The sequence below is a fragment of the Mustela erminea genome, chromosome 18 (assembly GCF_009829155.1).
Source record: "Mustela erminea isolate mMusErm1 chromosome 18, mMusErm1.Pri, whole genome shotgun sequence".
In the NCBI taxonomy this organism is placed as follows: Eukaryota; Metazoa; Chordata; class Mammalia; order Carnivora; family Mustelidae; genus Mustela; species Mustela erminea.
The window spans coordinates 45,591,381-45,604,302 of record NC_045631.1 but is presented as its reverse complement, the minus strand read 5'-3'; the positions used below and the strand labels follow the sequence as shown (position 1 = coordinate 45,604,302).

General features: G+C 47.5%; 1 protein-coding gene across 1 annotated transcript in view; it reads right to left on the bottom strand.

Annotated features, from left to right (window-relative positions):
- ITGB3 (integrin subunit beta 3) overlaps window positions 1-12,922 on the bottom strand; it is a 51,038-nt gene that overhangs the window by 4,893 nt on the left and 33,223 nt on the right. The window contains exons 11-14 of the mRNA XM_032320173.1: window positions 10,424-10,646; window positions 9,424-9,524; window positions 7,148-7,267; window positions 1,066-1,232 (exon numbers count right to left, since the gene is read on the bottom strand). Coding sequence (XP_032176064.1) covers window positions 1,066-1,232; window positions 7,148-7,267; window positions 9,424-9,524; window positions 10,424-10,646 — 611 coding nt within the window. The remainder of the gene's footprint in view (window positions 1-1,065; window positions 1,233-7,147; window positions 7,268-9,423; window positions 9,525-10,423; window positions 10,647-12,922) is intronic.

Sequence of the window (12,922 nt, the reverse complement as noted above, 5' to 3'; positions counted from 1 at the left end):
TGGGACCCTTGGGTACAAGGACCTGAAGTCACCAGCAAATGAGACCAAGCTTTCAGCTTCCTCCTGGACATACATGGAGTCAAACAGCCATTTGAGAGGTCCAGAAAAAAGTTAAAATGTGAAAGATGAGCCAAAGAAGAACACAGTAAAATTAGACATACAGAAAGTTTTCAGTAGATGCTTGTTTCATTTAATTCTATCAGGATAAACTGCAGGGAGGAAATTTTTTAAAGATTTTATTTATTTATTTATTTATTTATTTGACAGAGAGAGAGAGCATGCACAAGTAGAGGGAGTAGCAGAGGGAGAGGGAACAGGAGTCCCTGACTCCTGAGCAGGGAGTCAGGCGAGGGACTCGACCCCAGGACCCTGGGATCATGACCTGAGCTAAAGGCAGGTGCCTAACTGACTAAGCCACCCAGATGCCCCAAGGATATTTTTTAAGAGGTTTGTCCAAAAAGTAATTCCCATCATAACTTAATTCCCTCCCCCAATTGGGCAAGCTGCTTAAGCTTCCTGTGCTTAGTTTCCTTACCTATAAAATGGGAATAACAATGCTGCCTCCTATCTAGGGCTATTCTAGGTATGGAAGAAGTTAACACCTAAAAGTCATTTAGAACAGTTCCTGGCATATGGTGAATCCTCAGCAAAAGTTAGCTGGTTCTTCTTTTTTTTTTTTTTTTTTTTCACTGTTTGTGTTTCATGCTTTGGACTTCATCAGTATATAATGTATTACATGTTCTCAGTGTAGGATTCTCAAGTTTGTCCTCTCCTCCTCAACTGGAGAAGGAGTCTTGTTTTCATTCCATCAGTGACCAGAGCAGAGCTGGGCCCTACCTGTGTTCAGTCAGTACTCATTGATGTGGCCCGTTGTCACGCATGGGTAGGGAGAGAATTGGTGGTTTCCAGGAAAAATAAGGATAATGGGACCATCTCCCAATTTCCAGAACAGAGGCTAACTAGGAAATCACAGGCTAGCTGAACCTGGCCCCCTTATGCACCTACAGCTTCCACCCGAGCCTCTCAAACCCATGACTTGAGAACACGCCCAGCCCAGGCTCTTACTGTGTCCCATTTTGCTCTGGCTCGCTCTTCTTCAAATTTAGCAAACTCCTTCCGGTCATGGATGGTGATGAGGAGCTTCCAGATGAGCAGAGTAGCAAGGCCGATGAGCAAAATGGCCCCCATCACTGAAAGCAGGACCACCAGGATGTCAGGACCCTTGGGACACTCTGTCAGGAGAGAGCACAGAGTAAAGAGGTTATGAATGTAGCAGGAATCACTTGAACTGGCTAGGAATAGATCTTCTTGACCAAGTAAGAAATTACTAAAAAGTTCTCTAAAGGAAACAAGACTTACAAAACACATCAACTAATTTTTTTAAAGGAAGAGGTGCTGATCTTTTTTTTTTTTTTTAAAGATTTTATTTATTTATTTGTCAGAGAGAGAGTGAGCGAGAGCGAGCACAGGCAGACAGAGTGGAAGGCAGAGTCAGAGGGAGAAGCAGGCTCCCCGCAGAGCGAGGAGCCCGATGTGGGACTCGATCCTAGGATGCTGGGATCATGACCTGAGCCAAAGGCAGCTGCTCAACCAACTGAGCCACCCAGGCGTCCCGAGGTGCTGATCTTTAAGATAGCAATAATCTGTCCTGAGTGGTTTAAATTAGAGGTAATAAGCAGGTCACCCATGGCAGAATTTGTCCTAAGTGTTTATTAAAAATCTGATTTTATGTTCACTACACAGGCATTAAAATAAAAACTTAATAAAAATTTTTTTGATTTTTATTGGCAACATTGAATAATCAGGAAATTCTTCCCCTGAAATTTCAAATTCTTCTTCTCTTTAAAAAAAAACAAAAACAAAACAAAACAAAAAAAACTCAGGGCCCCTGAGTGGCTCAGTTGTTAGATGTCTGCCTTCGGCTCAGGTCGTGATCCCAGGGTCCTGGGATCTAGCCCTGCATCTGGCTCCCTGCTCAGCTGGAAGCCTGTTTCTCCCACTCCTTCTCCCTGTGCTTGTGTTCCCTCTCTCGCTATGTCTCTCTGTCATAAAAATAAGTAAAATCACTAATAAAAAGGTCTGAAAACTCTGAACCCACAGGGTATCCCTGATGAGATGTGAGGAGAAGCTGTCCCCTGTAGATGGGACACATTTTATAGTTTGCCAGAATTCTCACCATCCTCTTTTCTCCACTAAAGAGAAGCAACATGTAACTTGTCATTGAGGCCATGCTACCTTGCACTCTGGAGCTAGACTGCCTGGGTTCGAATCCTGGCTTACCACTTACTTTGCTATGTGACCTTTGATAAATTATTTAACCTTTCTGGGTGTCTGTTTCCTATTTCTCCATGTTTAAAATGGAGAAAGTAATAGCACTGAACTCTAAAACTTATGAAGAATAATTAAGTTAAATATATTTCAAGAACTAAGAAGACTTCCTGGCACAGACTCGTGCTCAATAAATACCAGCTACCGTTATTACTGGCCTTCTTGTTATATCTGATTGTTTTCAGTAAGTTATTTACCTAGCTCCTGTAGACATCTGTGTTACCCTGATTCAGATACATACATCCCTGAGGGCTGGGAACCTAATGACCTTGTTAGAACACTTAAAGACCAGGAAGCCTGCCAACCAAGAGAATATTTTGGGCTCCTTCCCAAATTATTTCATCATCTAAAATCCTAACCCTATTGAGAGCTGACTTCCTGTTCAAACCCAGTCAACAACCAACAAGGACAGAGGTGCGTCACCCTTCTGAGGGCCAAGTTGAATATGCCCCTCAGAGCTCTGTTTCCCATAAACCACAGGTGTCTGATGGGTGACTTCACTCCAGTGACTTCTCAGGTGTTATGTAATTAGGTGTTTGGATATATGAGTATTGATGGGTCTGGAGAGGATGTCACACCCACTTTCCACACTGTCTCCCACCTTCTTCTCTAAACATATACACTGTGCTCACCACACACGACCCAAAAAGAACCACCAACACAAACCCAACCTGGCTATTTCCCAAGCCACCAAATTATAACCTGTCTATAATTAAAGGAACATCTGGAGAATGGCTCTGAGGTCCCAGTGTCTGAATTCCCAGGAATGAAGGGTCCCAGTTCTTCTGGGGAAAACAATTGTGAATTCTCTGGAAGACAATTGTGAATTCTCTGGAAGACAGGGATGACCCTCAAACCTCCAAGTAATATCTCTTCAATTCTGCATATCAGTATGGGCAGGACAGGTAGAATGTGAAGAGACCTTCAGGGAGGGGCGCCTGGGTGGCTCAGTGGGTTAAGCCTCTGCCTTCAGCTCAGGTCATGATCTCAGAGCCCTGGAATTGAGCCCTGCATCAGGCTCTTGCTTAGCGGGAAGCCTACTTCCTGCCACCACCACCCCACCCCACCCCACCCCCCGGCCTGCCTCTCTGCCTACTTGTGATCTCTGTCCATCAAATAAATAAATAAAATCTTTTTAAAAAAGAGAGAGAGGGAGAGAGAGAGATCTTCAGGGAAAAACATCTGTTAAGCATTTATCCTGAAAGGGATGGATGGCAAGTTTCCTAGCCACAGAAGCCAAGATCAAATGATCTCTAGACAGCTCCCTTAGCCACAGCGATGAGGAACCATGTGGGGACCTGAGGTCAAGAAAGACTGGGCAGGACTAACAGATTTCACAAAAGTATAGGAAGTCTAGTTAAATGTGAATTTCAGATAAACAATGAATAGCTTCTCAGCCTGAGTATGCACTACATATTGCACGGGATATACTGTATTTGCCAGGCAACACTATCTGGGAGTGATGAGGACTCAGCTCAGGGGATCCCACTCCATGCAGGCTGAACCCCACCCAGCCAATGCCAAGCCCTTTGGCAGTGCTCTCTCAACTGCCCTGAAGTGGCCCAGCCCTTCAGGGAGAGCATCTCCAAGGGCATGAGTTAGGGAAGAGAATGAGAATAATCTCCTTCTGTACTCCAGGACCTCAAGTGCTACATTCTGCTTGAAGGCAGAGCCCCTGAAAATCATCAGAGCGGGGAGGGGAGAGGAGAGGCATAACTTGGAATTCCGTGGCAACAAGATAGGAAATGTAGGTCTGGGATCCCATTTCTGAAGGGGTGTCCATCAGAAAAGTTACCCCCTCAGGGGTTATTTGTACCAGCTCAGGTTATCACCATCTTTGTTCCCCACAACTCCAGGTAATGGGTTCTGGTCTAAGAACACCAAGCCAAAAGATTTTGGTAAGTGATACAGTGGAAGCATCAGCAAAGACTGTTGTAGGAAAGTAATGTTAAACCCCAAAGCAAGAACACACCACTTTTTTTTTTTTAAAGATTTTATTTATTTATTTGACAGAGAGAAATCACAAGTAGACGGAGAGGCAGGCAGAGAGAGAGGAAGGGAAGTAGGCTCCCTGCTGAGCAGAGAGCCCCATGTGGGACTCTATCCCAGGACCCTGAGATCATGACCTGAGCCGAAGGCAGCGGCTTAACCCACTGAGCCACCCAGGTGCCCCCACACCACCTTTCTGAAATGAGGAAGGAAAAAGGTGCAGATAGGGTGGGTATAGAAAAATCCATGAAAAGTGTTAACACAAGTGGATGGGGAAGTGGGGGGGGGGTGCATGGCCAAATAACCCACATCCACTCCCCCAGATATACACCCATACTCTTCCCTTTCCCCTTCCCATGTCAGTTTCCCTTGAGTCAGTAAACAAAACGAAGGCCAGAACTTTCTTTACCTTCCTTCTCCCTTCTAAATGTGAGAGCCCTGGGAAAGGCTGGTGAACAATATCACAGGTTGGGGGCACCATGCTTTCCTCTACCCATGGGACCAGCAACACGCTGGCTTATACAGATGAAGCAGTGCTTCTTCCCACTTTCAGCCCCTTCCTTCTCCAAGCCGCCAAAATCCTCCTAGCAGGTATCAAGATGGATATAAGCCTGCCTGTCTCCTGGGCATATTCAGTCCTATGAATTTATTCAAAAACCACTTATCGGGGCGCCTGGGTGGCTCAGTGGGTTAAGCTGCTGCCTTCAGCTCAGATCATGATCTCAGGGTCCTGGGATCGAGTCCCGCATCGGGCTCTCTGCTCAGCAGGAAGACTGCTTCCCTCTCTCTCTCTCTCTCTCTGCCTGCCTCTCCGTCTACTTGTGATTTCTCTCTGTCAAATAAATAAATAAAATCTTTAAAAAAAAAACCACACTTATCAAGTATCTCGATACTTGATATCATCTTGATACTTGATACTTGCTATCATCTACAGTTTCTGTAGATGACTGAGCCTAGTATGGATATAACAATAGATGAGACAGACAGTCCCTGTGCTCATGTAGCTTGTGATCTACAGAGGGAGATGGGGGACGAAAGAAAGCAATTTAATGCTGTGATGAAGGCCCTTCTAAGGGAAGCACAGTTACTCTGAGAATGGAAGAGAAAAGCACCCAACCGAAGCAGCAACACAGGTGCTGCAGGAGGTCTGAAGGCTCATTAGGAGAAGTGATGTGTCCAAGACAGAGGCACTCAAATACTGGAGTGTATCACAATTGCTGGGAACATTAATCAGGAACACAGAGGCTCATGGAAATAGGACAGGGCTCAGGGCTCAGGACTCGGGGTTTTTTTTTTTTTTTTAACAAGGGGGAACATACAAAAGTTTGAGACCCACTTTTCTAAAGCAGGGACCAGCAAACTATGGTCTGGGAGCAAAATGTGGCTTGCCATCTGTTTTTGTAAATATGCTTGGGCTTGTGCATTAAATATATGCTGCTTTGCTGTTACAATGGCAGAGTAGTCATGGCAGAGACCCCATGGTCTGCAAAGCCTGAGATATTTAACATCTGGCCCTTTGCAGAAAGAGTTTGCTGCACCCTGGTCTGAAGGAAGATCTGAAGAAATTGCACCAGCTGTTAAGAATGTCAAGCAACTGACTGATTTAGTCTCTGCCTTCAGACATTGTTCCTTCACTCCCATAAGTTCCTGTCTACCCTCTGCCATACCATAGCCCTTGTCCCTCAACAGGGTCTGTATCGATTTACGTGTCCCTCTTCCCCAGCCTGTGAGTGCCACATCTTCTTATTGTGATATGCGCAGCCCCAAGTCCGCTGGCTGATATATAATAAGTACTCGAAAATATTTTCTAATGATTCACAGCTTAGTCTGTTAAGCGAAAGGAAGGAGACAGAGGAGGTGAGGGGAAGCAACAAATCTACTGTGACTGGATGGGGACAAGCCTGTGGTTGGTCTGTGCGTATGACAGATGAGTTCCTCCTGCTTCCAGAGGGCCTTGAGAGGAAGCACTAGCTTTTCAGTGTTCAGGACACCTTGGGTTGTTGCCTCAAACACAGCACCATGTCTCAGGGTCAATACTTTAAATATCAGGCCTTCCCTTGAAGCACCAAGCTGCTTGCCCTGGGAAGCCACCGAGCTTTTAGTAGAGCAGGTGCTGAACAGTCCTAGGCTTTAAATTCCATACTTCTGGGGCGCTGGGTGGCTCAGTGGGTTAAGCCTCTGCCTTCAGCTCAGGTCATGATCTCAGGGTTCTGGGATGGAGCCCCGCATCAGGCTCTCTGCTCAGCAGGGAGCCCTGCTTCCCCCTCTCTCTCTGCCTGTCTCTCTGCCTACTTGTGATCTGTCTCTGTGTCAAGTAAATAAAGAAAAAAAATAAATTCCTTACTTCTTAACATTGTCACCTCAAAAACTGCCATGATATATTTTGTCCCTTCATGGGGTCCATATCTACCTCTTTTTTCCAAAAGGTTTTATTTATTTATTTTAGAGAGAGAGAGAGCACGAGTGGGTAGAAGGGCAGAGGATGAGGGAGAGAATCTCAAACAGACTCCCCGCTGAGCATAGAACCCGGTGCGGGCTCCATCCCATGACCCTGAGGTCGTGACCTGAGCCAAAATTAAGTCCAGCGTTTAGCCAACTGAGCTACCCAGGCACCCCCTACCTTCTTCCTGTCCTTACCCACATTTTTACTTTTCTATCTCCTCAATTAGCAAAGTTGCTTTCTCACTAATACATGTATTTAAATATCACCCATATCCCAACGACAGGCCCTAACTTACCACTTGTAAGGTCAGTCTTAACCTGGTTGTTCTGTGTAAGAAGAGTGATGGGTAGAAATTATTGCCTACCATGGCCCTGAGGGTTCACTCACCTGGCTCTTCTACCACATAGAGAATGGATTTTCCACTTGAGTCTTCGTAGTACTGGAATCTGACGACACAGTCATCCTCATTCTTGTATGTACAATTCACTGCATCCTTGCCAGTATCCTCTGAGAAAGAGAAAAAGATGGGAGAATGAAAAACGACTCAATTTGTGGAAGACGGGGCCATCCCCAAGCTGCAGTTATGGGATTTCTGAGAAAGTATGCAATAGGAAACCCTATGCCTTACATTAGGCAGGATGTCTAGATTTGAGATGGCCTGGCAGTTACCTCTAGATGACCCTCACTTCTATATTTTGTTCCTCACTTCTGTATTTTTGTTCCTCACTTCTGTATTTTGTCCCTCATGACCTCTTTTTGGTTCTTATTCATTATTCTGGAACAGACATGACATAACATATTCCGTGGTCTGATTCAAAGCCTTGCTCTCCCACCTGCTAGCTGTATAATGTTGGGGAAATTACTTGAACTCCTTGGCTCTCTCTTCCCTCATCTATAAAAGGAAAATGATACCCCACCTTGCCAAGGCTGGTAGAGAACCCAATGGCTTGAAGTGAACAGTACTGAACGCACAGTGGGTGTCCTGTCCCTCCCTTTCCCTTCTCTGCTTGCCCAATGATTCTTAACAATTAATTGACTCAACCCTTATATTTCTTCCACTTCTACTTCTGATCTAGTGTTCCTCTCCAGAGCCATCCCCTCTTCTCTGATTCCCCTCACAATTTGTAGGTTTCATCCCTTCTGATTCTGAACCCTCTTATTCTGACAGGGAAGCTATAGGTATCCCTCCATCAGCTCCACTATATCCTCCAGTGATGAAGCCAGACAGGTAAAACTGACACGTGATGAGGTTAAGCAAATGTCCCAAGGTCACACCACACGTGTATGATGGAGCAGAACTAGAACTTGAGTCTCAGAGCACATCCTACAGCCTGGAACTCAACAAGCCTTCCGAAAACCAGTGGTATAAGAGTACAATGGAAAGGGTGAGGATTTCTGGATTTAGTTCTAAGCTTAACTTGTTCAGGCAGGTTATGTAACTTTCCTGAGATTCCATTTCCTCATCTGCCAAATGAGGATAGCAACAGTCCTACAGTTGTTCTTTACTGGGTTGTAGAGAAAAGGATAAGATGATGGGTACGGAAGGACACTTTCATAACTTTTGTAAGTTATACAATTCCACATAAACAAGCCTTCATTATTATGATTATCATGGCATGGAGGGAAGGGGCAAGAGAAATACTTATCAGCTACCCTGTGATATCTATCTGGTCTAGGTAATAAAAAGCCTTCACATCTCTCTCAGCAGTCTCCCCAACTCCCAAGTTAATCATAGCATACATCCAATCTCCTCCAGAGGAAAAGCCGACTCTTTAAACTCAATCCCCAAATTACTACCCTCACTCCCAGCCCCACCTCTGATATTAGCCATAGGGTCCAGAGATCTGACCCTTTTCTATAACACCCCCAGCCAGAAGCTGAGTGACTGGTTGTATCTTACTGGGGCTCTCACTAAAAAACATGTTTCCTGCCTTCGTGGGAGATGGCTATCTCAAGAGATTACCATCTCCCTACTACCAGCCAATGCCTAGCTGACCCAGATAATCATATCAGACGTGCTGACAGCAGCAAAGATGATCGCCTTTTAAGTCAAGGTAAAGTAAAAACCAGAATAATTGCAAGCAAAAATTTTGCTCCCCACTGAATTTTTTATCTGCCTTATTCCAGGAAGGGCTCTAGCATAGTGAGTTTAGCTAAAATCCATAAAGGTGAAGGTTTTCTCTCCAAAACAGCGAAGTGGTATGCTTGGCCACTGTTTAACACTCTTAGTTAAGTAAACTCTATAAATGCTTATAAGCTTCCTAAAATGATGCCTGTCACTCTGGCCTCAGTTTCTTCATCTGTAAAATGAGATGCAAAGCAGAGTTAGGGCTGCCTGAAATCAGGCATACTTTCAAGGTTACTTGTAGGATCTTACTGAGTCTGTGGGTGCTGGAAAGCAGATCGGGGAGGGACTGTGGAACCAACTAGTAGAGTGGAGGAGAACTCAGGGAAGACAGTTTTTAGGGAGTGCCTAGCATGCATCAGACCCACACAACATGCCTTTGAGGTGGGAGTTACTCTCCCGTGTTACTGATGAGAGTTGGACAGATTTGGGGATTCACTCACAATTTTAGAAGCTGTGTGTGTGTGTGTGCGCACGCACGTGTGTGCGTGTGTGTGTGTGTGTGTGTGTGTACAACTCTGAGACATGCTAAACTTACTAAGCTCCTTCACAGACTCGATCTCATCACGACAGTACCGGCTGCAGGTGTTGTCCTCATGGAGGGCTCCTCGGTCAAACTTCTTACACTCCACACACTCCCTAAAAGAGAGGACACAGAGATTAAGACAAGGGAGGAACAAACTGTAAGGTTTCAGTCTGACTCAGACCTCCATACACTAGAAAGCTGCTCCACCTCAGAAAACAAACACCTGGACTACAATCCCGGGGGCCCAGAGGGTCAAGTCTGGAGTTCGGGGTGGGAGGCCTGGCAGGCAGAGGGCCCCAGCACCCTCATTAAACTCCTGCATGGTCCATCTGAGAGTATAACAGGAAGTGAAGCCTATCCAGTTTGGGGAGCCTTAAAAACAGAATAGCTCATGTAATCTGGGAGCCCAGCGCAAAGGAAAATATTAGGTCCCTTGTTCAAAAATGACTAAGACTTACAACACAGGGCCAGCAAAGCAGTAAACCAAGTGTGGGGCCCTTCTAAGCACAGGGTACAGATGCACAGGTTGCACACCCACGAGTCCTGGCCTGCTTAAAGCGGCAAGAGAAATGGCAGGAACACCCCCTGACCTCCAGATGAGTGATGTGCGTACCCGTGACCTTCTCCCATCTTTGTCCTTCATAACTGCAGTCCCACATCTCCCACAGCGTCAGAACATCAGCGCTGGGACATTCCCTGGAATTTCCCTGGTTTAGACTTCCTCCCAACTCAGGGTTTCAGGATGCCACCCCAGAGAGCAGGTTTCTCTGCCTGGAGTCCCTGAGGGTATTACTTTGACCCCTGCCCGGTTGGCTCTCCCTCCAACATTGCCCAAACTTTCCAGTGGAAAGAGGAAAGCAAGCCCCTTAGCTGCAGCAGATTCCTCTTCTAAAGCTTTGGTGAGTAAGAGACAGACCCTGGAGTTGGCTGGTGGGGGTGGATTCTAGCCCGGGGGACCCTCCTGCTCCTTCCAGCCCCCAGCTCTCTCCAACTCACTTCCGGGCCCACTCACTTCTTAAAGGTGCAGGCGTCAGGGCAGGTGGGGCACTTTTCGCAGGTGTCCCCGTAGGAGCCCGGCTGGATGCACACGCAGCTGCCGCACTCACACTTGCCCCGGCCGCTGCACAGCAGCCCGTTGCTGGACATGCAGGTGTCTGTGCGCGTGGTGCAGTTGCAGTAGTAGCCGGTCCAGTCCGAGTCACACAGGCAGTCCCCACAGCTGCACTGGCCGTGGCCTGGAAGCACACAATGGGGGGGGGGGGGGCAGGGGGACAGTAGGTGAGGATCCCCACCTCCTCCTGCCACGATTTCACCGCCTTCCTTTTTATTTTTTCATTTTTATTTTTATTTTCATTTTTATGTTCAGCTAGCCAACATAGAGCAGATCATTAGTGCTCAGTAATCTATTAGCTGCTTATCACATACGTGCCCGTGAAGGGTGTTGAGGAGGACTCAGGGCCTTCTAGGTTTTCCTTTGATCCTCCCCAGGCCAAATCAACTGCCTGCCCTGTGCTCTCCTGGCACTTACATGGACCTTTATTTTAACCCTTATGATGAGCCCATTTGCTTGCCTATCCGTTTTTCTTTCTAGACTGTGAGCTCCATGATAGGACAGGACATATCAATTTGTCCATCAGGAGAGATTAGCATGACATCTAAAACAGAGGAGGCAGGCAGTTAATGTTTTATTTACTCAACAAATATTTCTTGAGCTCCGGCTGGGCACTGGAGGTTTGTCAGTGAACAGGACAGGCAAGGTCCCTATGACCCTAGAGCTTATGTCCCAGTTAAATTCCTGGGAAAAAAGACGTAACATTCACCAGCGTGTGCCTTGTGCTGTGTTATCGTAGTGTGGAAAAGATGCGCTCACAGTGCTGCAGGAGTGGGGAATGGGAGCGAGGGGCGTGGGGTGGGGGTTAGGTTGGCTAAATGCAGGTGTTACCTCTCAGAGCTACACCCCCCTAATCACTTAACAAGGCTTGAAAACTTGGCGCCCAAACTCGGAAGAAAAGATGACTCATTTTCAAGGATTCTGAATCAGGAAGAAGGGGAAGAATAATAAAAATCTGATTGTTAATCAGAGGAAAGGCAGGGAGCAAGGGGGAAGTAACCTCCCTTGGTCTGAAAACCATGCCACTGATAGGACCAAAAGAGCCCCAAGGCGGTAGAGGAGAGGGGGGTGCCTAGGCAGGCTCAAACAGCCTGCTCGCTGGTGCCTTCTGCCCCCCCCAGTGACAGCCAGGCAAGCGGGGGGCCCCCACACTGTCCACTACACCCAGCTTTCAGTGACAGCTCCTGGACAGGGAAAGGCCGACACTACAGGGGACTGGCAGCACTCAGAGGCCTGGCTGCCTCAGAAACTCCATAGTGTTTCCTTCGTGCGGCCAAACAAAGTGATCTTTGAGAGATGGACTGCCAGGCCAGAGGGGCATGAGGCTGGGCATCAAGCTGCAGGCTAGAGCCAGCAGGCCGATCCCAAGCTCTGGCAGGGTCAGCCCTTAGAAGGAAGCCACAGTGTGGTAATGTCACAGGACGGGCACCCCGCCAGCAAAAGGGTGGCTGAGCCTGGGTTCACAGAGAAGTCAGAGGAGGGGGGTGAGGAGTGAAGAGAAAGTATTAGAAAGAGGAGGGAAATAGGAAAGCAAGCAGCAGGGGAGGGGACAGGGAGGCGCAGGCATTTCAGGTCCTGGGGAACACACCCACTTTCCCTAAACAGCTGGACTTCTGGGCGGATGCCTAGCTCCACTCCCTGCTTTATGAGCCGGCGCTTTGTTTGACATTCTCCTTCCTCCATGAAGCCACCCAGGCTTCCACTGCCTACAGTGAGTCTCTCTGCAGTGGACTCCTATAACTAACTATTCCCCCAGGACACCTCACTTCTGGCAGGTTCTGCCTCATGCTGTGAGGTGTCCGTAGGTAAGTTAATTCAGGGCAAAACTGTCTTATCCATGCCTCTCGATCCCACAACACTACAGCACAGAGCCCGGCTCGGGGGCGTCCCATCAATCTATGCTCATGGACGTGGCAGGTGGAGGGTCCCTTGAGGACAAGGATGCACTCCCTATTGCCTGAGGCAGGGTGTTGATAACATGTAACCATAAAGGTCATAGCCCGGTGGGAAGGGGGGAGAGGGGAGGTCAGAGACTGGGGAAGAAGCTAAGTCGCGGCACGCCATCCCCACAGCAAAGAACAGACCACAGGCCAGCAGCTCTGGGGAGAGACAATGGTGAACCAGTGTACAAGCTGAGAGGTCAGGAATCATGCACGACCCCGTTCACCCATTTGGACTCAGTGCCTGGCACAGAACAGGTGTTCAGTAAGTGTGTGTCCCTGAGTATCTGTCACTGGAGAGTGTAACAGTGGCACCACGGGGTCTAGACCCAAAACCAGTGGGCACACAACACTCTGGCTGAAAGCCGGGGAGGGAGTCATTTTGGAGACTACAGTAGCTGCCTGGGGTTTCCCCATGAACTAGGCTGGAGCACACCCGGGACAAGTTGTTCTTGCACCG